Source organism: Tetrao urogallus (assembly GCF_951394365.1).
Source record: "Tetrao urogallus genome assembly, chromosome: 16".
NCBI lineage: Eukaryota > Metazoa > Chordata > Aves > Galliformes > Phasianidae > Tetrao > Tetrao urogallus.
Genome location: NC_136829.1, coordinates 5,679,608 through 5,696,550, shown reverse-complemented (window position 1 = coordinate 5,696,550; position 16,943 = coordinate 5,679,608). Strand labels below are relative to the sequence as shown.

Genomic DNA, 16,943 nt, shown 5'->3' with positions numbered 1-16,943 from the left:
TCTTACACATCCAGCTGCTGCACCCAGAAGGGACGATGTGTTAACCAAAAGGCTCGGTATGATCTGAAGGAAGCACAATTTCAGTGATTTACGGCGTGATCTCCTTCTGAAAGAAGCCTGTGCCCTTTCATGAGCGAGGCTGACAGGAGGATGGTTCTGCTGACACAACGCTCCAGGCCTTAGAGCCGCTGTGGAAAGCAAGCGTCAGTTTTACTGCCTGCTTTCTGCCTTGGCGTTTCGGGTGGCAATGAAGCTGTCATCCTAACTCTTTGTCACGGAGATGGAAGCAGGCTTAGCGATGTGCAGCAGCTGGGATCACACACATGCTGCAGCCCGGCTGCTTGCTCCCAACCCCGACCTCCGCCATTTCGCAACGCTGACGCTAATTAAGGACTTCCTGAGCGCTTTCCTAAGCTTGAGAGTCAACTTTTGTCACCCTCCCGCTGTTACGCCCTCACAGCCACCTCTCAGCCATGCGGTTTGCTCCCACGCCAGGCTGTTTTTCCCAGAGGACCCAGCCCAGACCCAGCGCCCAAAGGTGGGCACAGCCGCAGGCCCGCCGCCATGGCGGCTGCCATGGTAACCACGGCGAGCCGGAGCGCCCCCTGTGGGCCTCAGGGAGAGAGAGGAACTGAATGGCTACGAGAAATGCCAATCACCGCCCTCACAGCGATCAGTCTCTCTCATTGGTTATTTTGTTAATAGAACCACTCACTACTTAAGCTTTTCAACCAGTCCGCGCCTTGCTTCCGTTCCGATCCTTCCGTCCGCGGTTCCATCCTGCCTTCGTATTGGCTAGCGGCATAGAGAGCGTAGCCAATGAGCGGAGGCGGGGGAGCAGGAGACGGTCACCTGACTCTCGGGGCTGAGGGCGGAAGCAGGAAGTGGCCGGCGGGCCCGGTGGTGGCGGCGGCGCCATGGGGGCGGTGCTGGGGGTTTGCTCCTTGGCCAGCTGGGTGAGTGGCGGCGGGGCTGCTCAACCCCGCTTCATTCCGATCGGTTTTTCTCCCCTCACCTGCACGCTATGGCGGCGGGGGCCTCGAGGTGAAGAGGGTTTGCGGGGCGGGTCTGGTGGGTGGAGGTCCGGCCTTGTCAGGGACCGCGGTCCGGATTTTGCTCCCTGGGGTGGAGCGAATGCCGGGAGGTAGCGAACCGCAGGGCTGTGGGGCAGAGGGAGCCCGGGTCGTGTCGTGTGGGGCCGTGCCAAACGCGGGGTCGCTCAGAACTGCGGACCGAGCGTGACCCAATTGCGAGTGGCGCTGACTGAGAGCAGCTCCGAGCCCGCAGCTGGGCTGTTCCCGTCCGCTTGTGGTTGCGCAGCTGACCTCAGCCCCCAGGCAGCGCTTTCAGCTTCAGAGAGAGCTTTGTGTTTCTTCAGATTCCCTGTCTGTGCGGCGGTGCCTCCTGCCTGCTGTGCCGATGCTGTCCCAACAGCAAGAACTCCACCGTGACGCGCCTCATCTATGCCCTTCTCCTCCTCCTTAGCACGGCTGTTGCCTGCATTATGCTGGCACCGGGGATGGAGGAACAGCTGAAAAAGGTATGGAGGAGAAAATCTCTTGTTTACTGTTTGCGTATCCGGAGCTTGTGCAAATGGCTGTTGATTGGTTTTACTTGGAGTGGAACACAAAGGAGGCACAGCACCCAAATGACCTGGGAGAGTCCCTTGATTTATGAAACTGAAACTCAACCAGGCCTGACGCTTCTCAGACATTACTGCCAACATCTGTAGCTTTCCACCTTAATCTTTCTGAATGCTTTGAATGCTTGCAGTGGTGACCTGGAGAGAAAGAAAAATGGCCGTAAGATCTGTGCAGTCTGGCTGAGCAGAAGGTTTTTTGTTAACAGATTTTCTAGAGGAGAGCTGACTGGGAACCATAACTGTTAGAATGCTTAAAGAATGTGATTGAAAATACAGAAGTGAGTTCACAGCTAAATTTGTCTTTGCTCATTTCCTCAGGTACCTGGATTTTGTGATGAGGGGCTTCACACTCGGATCCCACATCTGAATGGCTTTGTCAGCTGTGATGTGTTTGTTGGATACAGAGCTGTCTACCGAATCAGCTTTGCCATGGCGGTGTTTTTCTTTGTCTTCTCTCTGCTCATGATAGCTGTGAAAACAAGTAATGATCCAAGAGCTGCAGTGCACAATGGGTATGTCTGTAAGCTGGCCATCTGGTCTTCTAACTTCTTTCCTCTACTTCTCTTCTCAAGTTTGCCATTGTGCTCAACAAAGAAATTGTTTCAGTATATGTTAGTGGTTTGAAGTTTCCTTGGAACTGAATAAAGAGTAATACTTAAGTCTTTTAAAAGGCTTCCTGTTTGTGTAACTTAATCAGTGTAATGGGAAGCTAAACATCACTGCTAACACGAAAAGGAGGTGATCATCTTCTCTGTGTTTCAGCAGAGATGCTGGATACTGTTTATTATGTATCCCCTTCCTTGTGCTGTCTGGCATTTGTTGGGTCATCCTCTGGGCCAGTCTGACTCAATCAGAGAGTCTGCATGCAGTGCAAAGCCTTAACACCATTCTTTAGACTGTTGAACGCAATAATTAGATCTTGCTTTTCCCTTCTCCAAATTTAATGGTACAGAGTTAGCCTTCCTCCCATTGAGAATGTGCTGCTGACTCATGTCTGTTTGCTTGGAGCAGGAGCTGCTATGCAGAATTCTGGCTGGCCTGAAGTCTGCAGCCCTTTAGGCTGAGGGCTCCCAGCCCTTCCTGTTGCCCTAGGTGCAATGCTGCGTTTACCCTTTTTTTTTCCCAATTTAGTGAACTTCTAATCCCACTACACAAAACTTCTTGCTTTATTTCTTAGGCATTCACCTGTGCACAGTGGGCTGCTTGCAGATCTTGTAAAACTTGAATGTCGTATGCAGAGTAATACCCATGCTTTTAACTTTCTTCTTCTAAAGGTTCTGGTTCTTCAAAATAGCTGCCATTGTGGGCATCATGGTCGGAGCATTTTACATTCCTGAAGGGCCTTTCACAAGAGGTACAGTTAAATCAAAATCATAAAATTCTGTTTAGTAAACCCAAACTTTGTCACAGACTTCCTGGGTTCTAGTTGTGACAGTGGAAGTTACCTTGTAGAAAACACAGATTCTGTCCTACTTCTTAATAATGTTATGGTGATCAACTGAATTAATGGCAAGGAACAATCTCTTCCAAGTGCATAGGTGCTATGTATCACTAATTCAATACTCTGTTAAGTCAGCTTCTGGGAAGAGACTTCTGATGCGGTTCTGATTGGAGGCATCTCAGAATGCTGACTGTGATTAATGCTAAATAATGCCCCAGAGTCTCTGAGAAATCTCTGCAGGATATTTTTACTGTCTGGCCACATTATGGGAACCTCAAGAGAGTTGCTGAGCCTCAGATAAATGTGGCTTTACAGTGTACACAAACAGGTCTCGTGTTAGATCTTAAATTCATTCAATGCCTTGGGCTAGACGTTTCCGTGCTCATCAGCTACTGGAGTCATGCATGAAATAGCAGTCTCCTTGTGTGCTTCTGAACTGTGAGTGACAGTTAGTATATAGTTTTGGGGTTTTTTGTTAATTGTCTGGAGTAGAAGTAGCTTTTATCCCTTTTCCTGGCTTAGCATGTAAATAATGACAATGAAGCTTGTTTTGTTACTCCTTTTTTCTAGCCTGGTTTGCTATTGGTGTTTGTGGAGCCTTCTGCTTCATTCTGATCCAGTTGGTGTTTCTTGTGGACTTTGCTCACTCCTGGAATGAGAGCTGGGTTGGGAGGATGGAGGAGGGAAATTCAAAGTGTTGGTATGCAGGTAGGAATCTTAAACTGGCGGGGATTTGTCTTGGCTGGCCAGAAGTCTGCAGAATATCACGTACTACTTTGCAAACATATCCCAGTATGATACTGTACAGCCTTCATGAGTCACTACTGTAAACATTTGGAACTAATAACCAGAGTTGCCTTTTTCTCATTAAATAAAATGCAAAATATTCTAGGCTTGTGACTAGCAGCTCTGACAGCCATAATAAACAATGCTCAACTTGTCCAGTCTGCAGTGTGAGTGCAGAGCTAGCAGCCTGGTTCTCTTCAGTTCCGACTTTATCACCTTGTTGACTCAGAAGGCCAGTTATGTCAGTGATAGTGGCTGCAGTACAGCAGTGTTCCTTGGCACATTGCTAACTTCCCTACTGAAATTAATGCTAATAGTTGTGGTTCTTTGTTCATAGATGTCAATGCTGTAAAAGCATTTTCTAGCTTCATCTCAAGAATACACAAGAATGAAAATGTAAACAGTGACCTTCAGCCCATGGAAAGTGTGCAGAAAGTGCTGTCCTTTTGGGTGCTCTGGCTTGTGACCAGCTGAATTGCATCTGGAAAACAGATCTTGTTCCCCTGATGAAAGCATTGGCTTTTCTCTGAGCCACACTGCCCAGAGAACCAAAGCAGGCATCTGGCCACATTTAATAAAAATGCCTTCTGCTAGTGTAGCTTTCTTAATCAGGTTTGGATGTGAGGAAGGGGAATGGTCCCTTTACACTGGTTGTTAACCTGTAAATCACCCTAGTTGCTCTGTTAAAGCTTTATGTCCTAGAATAATAATTATAATAATAATAATAATAGTTATTTTTCCCCCTTCAGCTCTGCTGTCCTGTACAAGCTTGTTCTATGGCTTGTCAGTGGTTTTTGTTGTGCTCTTTTATGTTTTCTATACAACACCTGAGGATTGCACTGAGAACAAATTCTTCATAAGCTTCAATATGATCCTGTGCATTGCTGTATCTGTTGTTTCCATCGTTCCAAAAGTTCAGGTACTGTTTATTTTATTCTGGTATACAATGCAGGAAAGTAAGAAGGGTGTCATACCAACACAGCCAGGCAGAATTGTAATGCTTGGCTGCCATAACAATGCTAGCTGGGGATATTTAAGGAATAAAGATTAAAAAAAAGAAAAGCTCTGAGACAGATGCATTCTGTGGTGATGCATTTCCTGAAGATAGGCTTTTTTGTTGTTGTTTTTTTGCTAACATTGTTTTGAGGTTTCCATGGGTGTCACTGCTGGCATGGCTCTGGTGGTGAAGGTTCTGGCAGAACAAAGTGCCCATAATGGAAAAAGTAACACAAGAACGGAATTTATTGCTGTAATGCTCCGGCTTCATCATCGTGTGAGAGTTTAATATCAGTAGGAAGCTTTCATGTTACTTGATTCTGAACTGGCAGCTCCAAATTGCATACTAGATTCATATCCACAAAACTGTTCAGCAAGTTGGGGTTAACTCGGGAAAAATCTGTGGCTGAGTCTTGAGCACAGAAGATCTGGGTTTGGTTTCTTTAGTCCTGCTGTGTTTGAGTTGCTTGCTGTGTGAATTATACTATTGTAAGTTTTATTACTCCTGTTTTTTAAACAGTATGAAGCCCAATGCATTTCTGAAAATTGAAATTCATAGGCATTCATTTACCTACAGTGGCAGCTGCCCTTTTCACGTTGGCTTGTCTTTCAACAGGAATATCAGCCTCGATCTGGCCTCCTCCAGTCCTCTATTATTACCTTTTACACCATGTATCTCACTTGGTCAGCCATGTCCAACGAGCCTGGTAAGCATGGATTTGTTCTGAGTGACATATTGGTGTGAAATCATTGGTGTGACTCAGTGCAGATCACTGCATGAGGGCTGCTGATCTTCTGTCTAGATAAAATCTAATGAAAAAGTAAAGCTACCTTAACTATGAAAATGCCAGCTTATCTCTTTCTGGAACTAAACTGGTGTTTTTGTGAAGGAAATAAATCAGATATGCTGATTTATTTATTTAAATAATAACGCATTGCTTAACTCACAAGAAGGAAAAAACATCGCGTGCTGATGTTACCTATGGGGAATCAGAGATGAGCAGTTAAAGGGAATGGTGACTTAGAACCTTCTGCCTTCACTGAAGCTGTTGAAGCTCATCTAGTCTTAATTTGCCTCAAAATTCCTTTCAGAACGGAACTGTAACCCAAGTCTGCTGAACATCATTACTCAGATAGCTACACCTACAATTGCTCCAGCAAACACCACTGTCATACCTGCTACTCCAGCTCCGCCCAAGTCCCTGCAGTGGTGGGACGCCCAGAGTATTGTTGGATTGGTTATATTTGTCTTCTGCCTCCTGTATTCCAGGTGGGATCTGCACTGCTATCAAATAGTAAACAATTGGGGTTTGTCTGTCTTTCTCATTTGACGGTGGCCCAGCAAAAATACCTGCTTTTGTTCATATGCTGTGGTCTCAGGCCAAATACAACTAATGAAACTGCATTCTGTTTTGTGTATGACCATAAGCTTTGTTAGCCCAACTGCAGTAACACAGCAAAATGTATGCAAGGCCTGGGCTAGAACTGCTGTATGGTTGTGTGTGGTTTGTTTTTTTTTTTTTTTTTTTTTTTTTTGTTAACAAAAGCTCAGATGTAAGGAGCATCTTTGTGGTTTTCAGATGGACTTCACCAATGTCATTTGCTAGTTCTGACTTTCACTGTGATCCTCTTCTTGTTTCATTAGCAAACATAGCTACTTGAAAAGGGAGTTGTTGACCATGTTTTTCTTTGGGTCACACTGCAGTATTCGCTCTTCAAGTAACAGCCAAGTGAACAAACTGACCCTGTCTGCAAGTGACAGTGCCATTCTGGAGGAGGCTGGGGGAACAGGCAGCGGGGCTGCAGAGGAAGGAGAAGTGCGCCGTGTCGTGGATAATGAAAAAGATGGTGTCCAGTACAACTATGCCTTCTTTCACTTCATGCTCTTTCTTGCCTCTCTGTACATCATGATGACACTCACAAACTGGTACAGGTAAGAGCAAGACAGAAATTGATAAGCTGCGTGCCAGTGCCAGCATTTCTAGGAGGATGGGAAGCTCCTGCTCAGGCTACTCCTGACAGGCTGCTGAAGGTGCTCCCTACGCCAGTTGCATTAGTTGTGGCTTGTCATTTTTGAGTTGCTGAATTAAGGATATAAAAAAAACCTGCGTAAAGACAAAAAATCAGTGCACTCCTAGTGGGGCGCCTCTTCTGCAAAGGTGTTAAGTGTGCTTACCAAGCTGCAGTGCAGGCAGCAGGAAGGATCCATGTAAGATAATCTCCATATAAGAAAAGGGGTCTCCTGGGATGCCTGTCTCAGGCCAGCCATAAGCCAAACCTACTGGCTCTGCCAGCCTGGGAAAGCTGTGCAGGGACATGCTGCTTAAAGAGGTGTTTCCCAGATCTGCTGGGAATGCTTGCACATACCCTCAGCTTTTGCAGCTTACAATAGCTTTTCCCACAACCGCAACAGTGTGTAAATTAACAAATATGCTTGTGGAGCAGCAGCTAGCAGGAGTCTATTGCGCAGCTCTCTGGAAGACTTCTTTTAAGAACAGCACATCAACGTATGCAAGCCGATCTTGTTTGGAAGTGGAATAGAGAGCAAAAGGCCCGAGGAGCCATGGGGAAACTGCTGGTTGTCCCACCAGTCTGGCACGAAGGCCCTGGTACTGGAGTGTCCAGGAGTCCTCTGAATTTCAACTTGATTTGGGAAGTAGAAGGAATAGAGGAAAGCATCTTCTAAATCTAATCGCTTATTTCTTTACTTTTCAGCCCTGATGCGGATTTTAAAACAATGACAAGTAAGTGGCCAGCTGTGTGGGTGAAGATAACCTCCAGCTGGGTTTGCCTCCTTCTCTACCTTTGGACCCTGGTGGCTCCCCTTGTCCTTACTAACAGGAACTTCAGTTAAATAGCTGCATCTGTCTGGGCCTACGGGAGCGGGGAATTCTTTGCTTAAAGCCAAAATGTTCATGTATTGCTTTAGTTATTAAGGCAAATACTGTCTTATGTCAATATTAACATGTGGGTGGATGCACAGTTAAGTATTGCACAATGCTTGTTGCAGGATCAAAATTCTCAGTTACCCTTCTATTTTAACCTTAAGTCATAGTTATCTTATTACTGCATTTATGAAGCTCACTACTGCTGTGCTGTCAAGGCACAAAAGAAAATTTATGTCCAGTAGCCCCAACCTTAGTATTAAACAAAATACAATTTATCTAAATATGAAGTAATATATTTTAAAGAACAAACTATGTTCACAATAGTGCACTGCTGCTAACACTTCTTCCTTGAAGTGTGAGCCACACCGTTTAATTTCTACATTCCACTACACACGTTTATTTAAAGCAGCTTTTTCAAATGATACTTACCTTCCTATGGTGTGGCAGAAACCCCTCATTCCCCACCAAAACAACCAACCTTTCAGGCTGGAAAGCTGTTAACTCTAATTCCTTTAAGCACAAGCTTGCCCCTTCTAAGAGGCAATTTCTATGGTAACTTCTTTGGTAGTATGTTTGACAAATATTGAGCAGTAAGTGTAAGACGAGCTTAAACAACTTTATGATTGTGGTGGAAAAATAGAGCTTCTAATTAATTTTCACTTCCCTAATATGCTTTTAAAAGTGTCTATGAAATGATTATTATTGGCACTATGGTATTTGCACTGTAAACTCATTTGAATAAAATGGACTAACTACTGGAACTCGCCCAGCTCTGTTGAGAAGTGTTAAGGATTGAGGCAGTTATTCTCTAAGGCAAAGTGTTATTTACATGATTAAAATGTTAGCTGGCTGCTGCAGTCACCATGGGGATGTGACTGGACACTTTCTCCATGTAAGCAGTAAATCACAATGTATTTCTTTTGAAACAACCTGCATCTTCTCTGCAACTTTTCTGAACGTCACATCCTGTTCCTTGAAATTCCTCTGTTATCATTCAAGCAAAAATTTAGTTCTGCAGTAAAAAGCAATTCCTCTTGCAATATAATAGTCCTGCAGTTATGCTTGGTTGCAGCCATGTTTTAGTGTGGAGTTAAGTGTACACTGCCATTTCCCTCTTCCAGTAAACTACCCCAAAATGACACAAGGCAACTGTATGGAAAGTACCAAATTAGCAGCTGTTACAGTAATGTATTTAATCACCCAGTCATGCATCATAAAATTACATATTTTGACCACTCCATTTTTATAAAATGCAATATAAAAATAAGATTTTGTCAAAATAATGTGTACACTTAACCATCCACCACCTCTAGGCCCACATACAACAAAAGGCAAAATTACCAGTTGGAATAACACTGTGATTAATTCATGCCAAGATGACATTTAACAAAAACAAGAACAACCAAAACATCAACCCCTGTCCTGAAAATACCTCAGGGTTTCTAATACCCATTGCAAGAGTATAAATTCAAGTATCTTTATGTACAGTATGCAGCTAACTCTTGTCCTACATCATGCTGAAAGCCATGGCTACCCCATACAGTTTGAGTACAGTTTGAATTTGTCACGTGTTGGGCTGGCAGGGATGGCTTTCCAGAGGCATGTAACCTCTGAAAACAAGGTTCTGTCAAGGAGAATAAGATGTCAGATCAGTTTGAGTGCTGTGAAGTGGGCAGGGGGAAGAGGAATCAAACCCTCTAAATTAAACAGCTTTTCCTACCTGTTCTCTTAACCTGCAGATAAGGAGACTATACAGTTAAAGCAAGTGATTATTTTCCAACTCTGACATGATAAATATTGAGAACAGACTTTTTTGTTTGCTGGCAAGTGCTAAAGCCTAAAGCATGCTCTCAGCTTTGTAGTCAGGTGCACATAAAACTGCTGTGCTCCCTGAGCACTGGCTTCAAACCTAGAAAGGGGTAGAGAGACAGCTTAAGCAAGTTCTAAAGCCAAGGAAGAACAGATCTAGAAGGAATAGTTAAAGGCTTGGTACAGGTAAGTGTGGTTGAAGTGATGTATCATGACATAGAGGGTGCAGCTTTAAGAAGTTTTGGAGGTGTAACACAAGCTGTTTTCAGCTTGGATAACGTATCATTTTCTATTAGGTTAAAGATTAAAAGAAAGATTTAGTTTTTCTGTAAGCACAGGAGAGAAGGGGTAGGTGAGACGGGTTTGTTTTACTGACCATGCAAGAGAATATATGAGCCTGAAAAGGGATTGGTTCCTTTAAAGGTTCCTCAGGTGCAGCCTTCTGCTGACTGCCCCTTTTTTCATGTGATGGGTATTACACTGAATTCTGAATATTCAGCTTCCTTCTCCAGTATTTAAATAAGTGGATCAAAAGAGCTTTCCTAACAGAGCTGTCAAACAGTTTGTTTTTATTTGGTTGTATATTGTGGCTGGAATTAAGAGGCATTCAAAGGCTATAAAGACCAGACCGACCTCTATGTTCTGTCAGGTAAACAGTGGGGGCAGCCACTTAGTTTTTGAAGTCATGGCCTGCATACTAAGGTCTAAATCAAATCAAATCTCTGCAAAACATGCACCTCATTTTGGTCAAAAGTGAAGAGAAAGTTCCTAGCAGTACTTCTTTACTTTATGTAGCAGGAAGCGTTTGGTTTTTTTTAAACCTATGCTTAAGGTCACAACCCTCAAAGAGGAGTAAGACTTATAAAGGTAGGGAAAAAATGCTATAAATGAGGGAAATGAATTCCTTTATATCTTCTAAAGCAGGTCGAGTGATGAGTTCCTTACTCACACTGAAATTCTGGACTGCCACTGAGGAATAAGCCTCATTGCTCACCCCTTCTCAAAACCTGATCTGCTTTTATAGTGCTGAGATGAGAGGTCTGGCATTTGGCACCCCCAAGATTCTGGATGACGTGTTGCCAGGTCAGCAAGCCATGACTGCGGTGGCACAGGAGGTTTCTGGAAATGCAGTCATGCTGTAGGGGGTCTGAGAGGGAAAAAGACATTCAAGACAGAATTTGGCACTTTGAAAAACGAATGTCTGAAATTCTCAAGATACCAGTTTTTTTTCTTACATTCACAGAAACGCAGTTGGTGCTTAGGTCACACTTGGCACTACATAAGGATTTCAGCCAGAGGAAGTGCTCTACAGATAAGTCCCCTGGTAGAAGGGATGTTCTTTTTCACCAAGCAGTGAAATATTTCACCTTGAAATAATTGGGTGTGCTTTCTTGTTTGTAGTGAGGTTACCCATCTCTACACCTCTGCAGTGCAGAAGAATGTGTGCAAAGAGTGTGCTGACAGTTAAGCTCTAATTCTAGACCACTTAAACAGATGGAACTGAGGGAGTGGGAAGAGGTGACTAAAACGCAGGATACTTTACCCTGATGTGACACTGGAGTCTTAGTTCTGTTTCTAGATGAAGACCTTTAAGCACAGGCATACAAGTTACGGGTAAACATTACAGAGATGAGATTCAAGTCTATCTTCATACAAGAACATGACAACTAAAGACAAAAGAGATCAACAAAGCAGAAACCGGAGTTGTAACATTTCACAAAAGTGCAGACAGGCACAGTAAAAAAAATAAAATAAGAAAATGCTACAATACCAGAAAATTTAAGAATGTGCTTTCAAATAGCCTGTCTGCGTTTGGTTTCACAAAGAGTTAAATTCAAATCCTGTCCAACATAGCAAGCTTAAGAAGCACCTTGCTTTCCTATGGGAATGTTGGCTCCTTACATCATGCCAGCTGCTACAAAGCTGCCTCACAAATTCTGTGTGAGTTACTTACCAACTTTCTCATTGCAACCAGCTGCAGAAAAGAACAACTGACAACGTGGAAAGGTGGGTGACAGCTTTTCGCATTGGGTTCCCAAACCTCAGTATCTGAACTTGTATTTAATCAAAAGTCTCATTACCTGATCCGAGAAATTCACTGTCTTCTGAAAATGAAGATTGCTTCTGTTTATCCTGTTATGTTGCTGTCTTAATAGTTAACTTCTTTCTGTGAGAAAGTTTCAGAGAATTCCCATACTGCTATTCATAGATAAGAAAGCTTTCTATGTTAATTTGAGCCAAATATTCATTCAGATATTCCAGAAATGCCAGCTCACAATCTGCACCCAATGACAGGGGACAGGCCAAGAAACGCTTATGGTTTTAAGCAATCTCCACTGACAGAACTACATTTCACAGGGTTCAGAAGCAACTGACAGCTGTTTTTCTTGGATTATGGGTGCTTTCAGAAGGAGAAGGGAATGGACAACCATAAAGCTAGCAAATGGCCGCTTTTAACTGGGGTGGGGAGAAGAAACTATCAAAACTTACCATCCTACATTTCTGTTTTGATAATTAGAAGACACTGGCAAGTTTGCACCTTCCCCAAAGGCTGACTAGCTGTAGGAATTCTATATAACTTGGTAACTGTATGCTCTTTCCCATTATCCTCTGCAAACTCTGCCCTGCCCCCACTGTGCCTTCTTCAGCTTCCTTTGGTTCTACAGTGTAAAGTGCCTCAGCAGTCTGTTCCTAAACTGCAGGTTTAGGAGTAAGGCAGAGTTCACAACATCACCTACAAGAACAGAAGAGGTCTTTACTGCTATAAAGCTTCCCTTCACCTCTTAGTAGCAGTAATAGAGCTGGGGTTTCATGCCTCGCAAGGAATCATCACATTGCTTTTCATCGGCATCCCCGCTCACTAGCATGTCATGGGGAGAGCTGTCACACGGGAGAACCAGCTGTGAGAAGTCAAGCAGGAAATCCTCTTCGGAGGCCAGCAGCTGCTCGTTCCATGCTGAGATGTCCAGCTTCCCTGCAGTACCCCCGTATTCTTCAGGGAGAATCACTGGAGGAATGTTTTGATGAAGAGAATTCAGGTCAGAGCCATGAAGAAAAAACTAAAAAAGAAAGCCAAAAATGATTTTATTAATGCATATCAAATACTTTGTGGCATATTACTATCAGTTAAAGAGCTTGCTTTGAATTAAAGAGCAAATTTTAGAAGGGGTGGCTTTATGTGCAAGTGTCAGCATACAGCAGTGGGCAGGAGCTGTTAGGCACACTTGTGAGAATAAATCAAGTCCAGTGCAGCATAAAGCCCAGCAAGAAAGGCTTGAGACGTGTCAGTCTCTGCAGACATTCCAGGCTCAACTAATCCTCAAGTTCATTGGTGGGACTGACAGTATTTTTCCTTCACGGAGAGGGCATCATCCTTTGCTACATCCAGTCGTACAGCACCCACCCAGGGCTGTGCTGGACACTTGGGTAAGGGAGAAAAGCAAGGGGAGGACAACACCTCCCTGTGACACCACCTTATAAACACACAGCATTACTCGCCAGGATAATGCAACCCCAGGGATGGAGTCAATGTCCTGAACATACACAAAGCATCCTTATTCTTATACCAGTATCAAATTCTTCAAAGCCAGTTCAATCAAGTAAATGGCACCAACGTTCTTCAACAGGTTTTACTTGCAGGGGCTGAGCAAGGAACTTACAAACATCAGCATTAATGTTAAAATGACACAAATCCTTACCCGGTTTGCTATCTTTTCCTTCAGAAAAGGCTTGATGATGGCAAAAATGCCTTTGAATATACGAGGTTCATTAATTATGTTAACAGCTTTTATTCGAATGGGAAATCCATCCTGAAGGGTAAAGAAGATTTTTATAGCGCAGTTTAAAAAACATTTGTTATTTTCCTCTTTTTTTAAATGTCCTGAGGCTGCCTGCCAGCACAACCCCCGGTTTCCAAACTCCCATGAGATAAAAACATAAACCATTGTGGAAACAGAAATGCACCTTCTCACAGGGAGCAGAACGAGAGCCGTGGGCATGAAGCCAAGGGATGAGAAAACTGCACAGTGCCCTTGCACTGGGAAATGTACTGCTGCCAGTAGATCTTCATCCCCAACGTTGTTCATCTCCCCTGCAAAATAAGCCTGGGTAGTCACTGTCCTCGGGGTGTTCCCAGCCCTGCTGAGGATGCAGTTACAGAGCAATGATCCCAACTCCTCAGGAGGGAGCACGCCGTGCTGGGAGCAGTGAATTGGCTCCTTCTGGAGATGCTGCACAGCAAGGCTGATGCAACGTGTTTATTCAGGCCATAGCTTCTGGCCTTCGCCTCTGCTCTTCCTCTAAAATAAGGGGACACCCACCACTCTATCTGTGCAAGTTAAATGTGGGCTCAGTTTAATGATAATTTAGATCTTAATTAAAGGACTACGTGACTTCTTATAACGACATTCAAAGCCTTGCTAGTTTCATCTCCATAAACTCCTATTTCCCCCTGTCCTTCCTTATTCCCTTACAGATGCAGCAAAGAACAGAACCAGCTCAGACCAGAGTAAAAGCAATGAGGACCCAAACCCTTTCTAGTTTTCCTTATCTCAGTTCTTCAGCTAACAGAGCTGAATGTGAACAAAACTCGTCAGAACTTCCTACCGCCTTGATGCTTGCACCTTCCTATTTGGTACAACTCTCCCTGTGCTCACACTCTTGCTCTAAATTGCTCTCTGTTGCTTTCCTTCCAAACGTGCAGTTGAGATCTTTTTATTGCAGTCTCTCCTGCCACCCTCTGTGCTGAAGAAGCCTTTCCTCTGCCAGGGACTGGATGGAAATCCTCCTCAAATCACGCTCAGTCAAAAATCCCCTCTGCAGCAGGTTTTGGGCATGCCCTCACCCAGCACTGAGTGTCATGCTCCACTGTGGCTGGAAGAGCCATCTTTAAGCACAAACCACCTGCATACCAACAGCTGCTCCTCAGCATTCAGGCAAAAGGCTTTCCTCTGCTAGGCCAAACTGAGTGGCTCTGTTCCTCATTGCTAGCTTGCAGCACTGCCCTCTTCTGTTCCAACTCTAATGCAAATTAATTTTAGGGATGCAGAAGTCAAAACATGAAGGGAAGATGGAAAGCTCTAAGAAACTGCTGGGGCAGGGCCATGTCTTAACTCTCCCAGTAAAATCCAAGGTGCTAAAGTTTCTGGTAACACAGTCAAGAACTCTTTCAGACACAGAAGCTTTCATTTACAATGACCAAACTTATTTTCCCACCGGTTCAGGTCTTACCTGAAGAATTCCAATCACTTTTTTGGCTACAAAAGGACCAAAATGAGACGCCTTAGATAAGCTGACTCCTTTGTAGTCTGCCAGGATTACAATTCCATTCACCTGGGTCTCTTCGGACTGAATGAGTTTTTCTAACGTTAAGTATATGGCACGAATGTTCTCAGTAATCGGATAATTACTGGGTGTCCATCTGTCTGAGGTTACAAGACATGGATGGTAAGTCAAAAAGTAAATATAAGCTAACAATACACATTCCAAAAACTGATTTTCTATTTTTCTGGACTTTACAAGTCTTTTATGGCACAGTGCTAGTTCAGAGCCGCTTTTCTTAAGCAAGAGATCAATGGCAACTCGTGTTACTGCAAGGAGCAAAGCAGTGGTTATAGGAACCCTGATCTCCACCCAGCACAGCTGACTGAAGCAGCTTCAGCTCAGAAAGAAAGCAGGTAAATGGAAAAGAGGAGAACGAATGAAGTCAAACTTACAGCAAGCCTGGCAGTGCCAAAAGCACATCAAAACCTCTGCTTGTTTACAATGGAGTCAAAGTCACAGGCTCCTCTCCACTTATTATCACAGCAAATTACAAGCTTCTCACTGCAAGCCAGCAGCCCTGTCTTATTCTGAGTTACTAGCCAGTAATTCTTCTGGCATCACCTAACATTTCATCAGCCCACTGCACTGCGTTTTGGTTTTTACTCAACTGCAGTTATTGCTGAGACAGGAAAAGGAACCGGTATAACATTGGCTAATGACAAAAGTTCCTGCACAAGCTGGCTGTTCCAATTTCAGAGAGCACCTACACACTCTGTCTAATCAGCCAGTGCTCACAGTAAAGCAGGACACAGATTTTGGGCCCAGAAATGCCTCGGGGTTAGAGAAGCTACTCATGCATGTCAGTACCTGGACGGATGCAGACAACGTGGCGTCCCTCTGGGTCCAGGTGGGGCAGCACAGTGACAAAACCAGACTCCAGGACAGGCTTTATTGCAGAAGGCTTCAAGTTGTTGAAGACCTCAGGCCAGCTCCTCCGACAGCTGTGGTAATTCACCAGGAGCTGGAGCGCTCGGTCGTAATCGAATTTCCTGGCTCTGAGGAACCTGAGCAAAAAGGCATCTTCCAGGCAGGTCCCCAGGGAGGGGTAGTCTTTGCACACCATGTCTCGGAGCGCCTGCACGTCTCGGAGCCGCCATTCGGGTTTCTCTTGGAGCTCCTCCCGGGCTTTGGTAACGAGATCAGGAGACAGCGAGCAAACATACTTCGGCCGATCCGGCAGCAACTCGGCGTCTGACAGAGACCCCGCGGATGGACTCGTCCTCGTGCAGTCGCTGTCCCCTGACATCACGTGGCAGCAATCTGTGAAAAAGCAAGCTCACAAGTGACAAGCAATCTGACAGACCGCTACTGCATAAAGAACTGTTTGAGCTGGAGGAGACCTTTGTCACGTATGCATTTGGGATGTGCCGTGTCCCTGCCGAGGAACCGGCTCTAGAGCCCAGAGCAGTTCGGGCACTGCCATTCTGCTCCTGGCGTTTGGAAGCGCAGTGTCTCTGATCCTGCACAGCAGGTACGGAGCGCCCCTGGGTGCCACCCAGCCAAACACAGGAGTTAAACAAGAATACAAGTTGCACGAGATTTACACGGCTTTGCTGCACGGCGCAGGGCTTGTCTTAACACGTACTTCCGACAGCGTCCAACTGGAAACCACAGCCAAACGAACGGGATGCTCCTAAAGCCAGCAACGAGGGGAGGAGGGCGAGATGAGAAAGTCCGGAGCGCGGCGCGCCTCCTGCCGCCCGGGCCGGGAGCGGAACAAGGCGGTTCCATCCCCGAGCGCCGTTCGCTCAGGGCCGGCACCCGTCCGAGCGGCGGGCACAGGCCTCCGGAGCGCTCACCTGCCGGCTCGGGGCCTGGCCCCCGTCCGCACTCAGGCGGCTCTGCGGCCCGCCCGGCCCCGCTCCCCCGCCTCGTTCCCCTCCGACCCGCAGCCCCCGCCCAGCGGCATCGCCGCGGCCCCAGTCCCGGCCGTACCGGAGCGGCCCCGCGCGGCAGCGCCGTCTCCAGGCAGCGGCGGCCCGGAACCAGAACGGCTGCCAGGAAGCCCCGCCCCGCCCCGCCCCACCGCGCTGCGCGCACATCGCACCCACCGCACGCA

General features: G+C 45.5%; 2 protein-coding genes across 2 annotated transcripts; one reads left to right on the top strand and one right to left on the bottom strand.

The window, feature by feature from the left end:
- Positions 1-917: 917 nt before the first annotated feature.
- On the top strand, positions 918-7,719 carry SERINC3 (serine incorporator 3; the record flags this gene model as incomplete). Its single annotated transcript, XM_079543417.1, has 10 exons — positions 918-956; positions 1,379-1,540; positions 1,961-2,154; positions 2,917-2,996; positions 3,654-3,791; positions 4,619-4,788; positions 5,482-5,572; positions 5,958-6,135; positions 6,571-6,798; positions 7,581-7,719. The coding sequence occupies 10 exons, from the start codon at positions 918-920 to the stop codon at positions 7,717-7,719; spliced, it is 1,419 nt and encodes a 472-aa protein (XP_079399543.1).
- A 4,626-nt stretch (positions 7,720-12,345) lies between these two features.
- Positions 12,346-16,130, bottom strand: TTPAL (alpha tocopherol transfer protein like; the record flags this gene model as incomplete). Its single annotated transcript, XM_079543446.1, has 4 exons — positions 12,346-12,621; positions 13,261-13,371; positions 14,792-14,985; positions 15,692-16,130. 4 exons carry the CDS (start codon positions 16,128-16,130, stop codon positions 12,346-12,348), a joined length of 1,020 nt encoding a protein of 339 aa, XP_079399572.1.
- Positions 16,131-16,943: the final 813 nt, after the last annotated feature.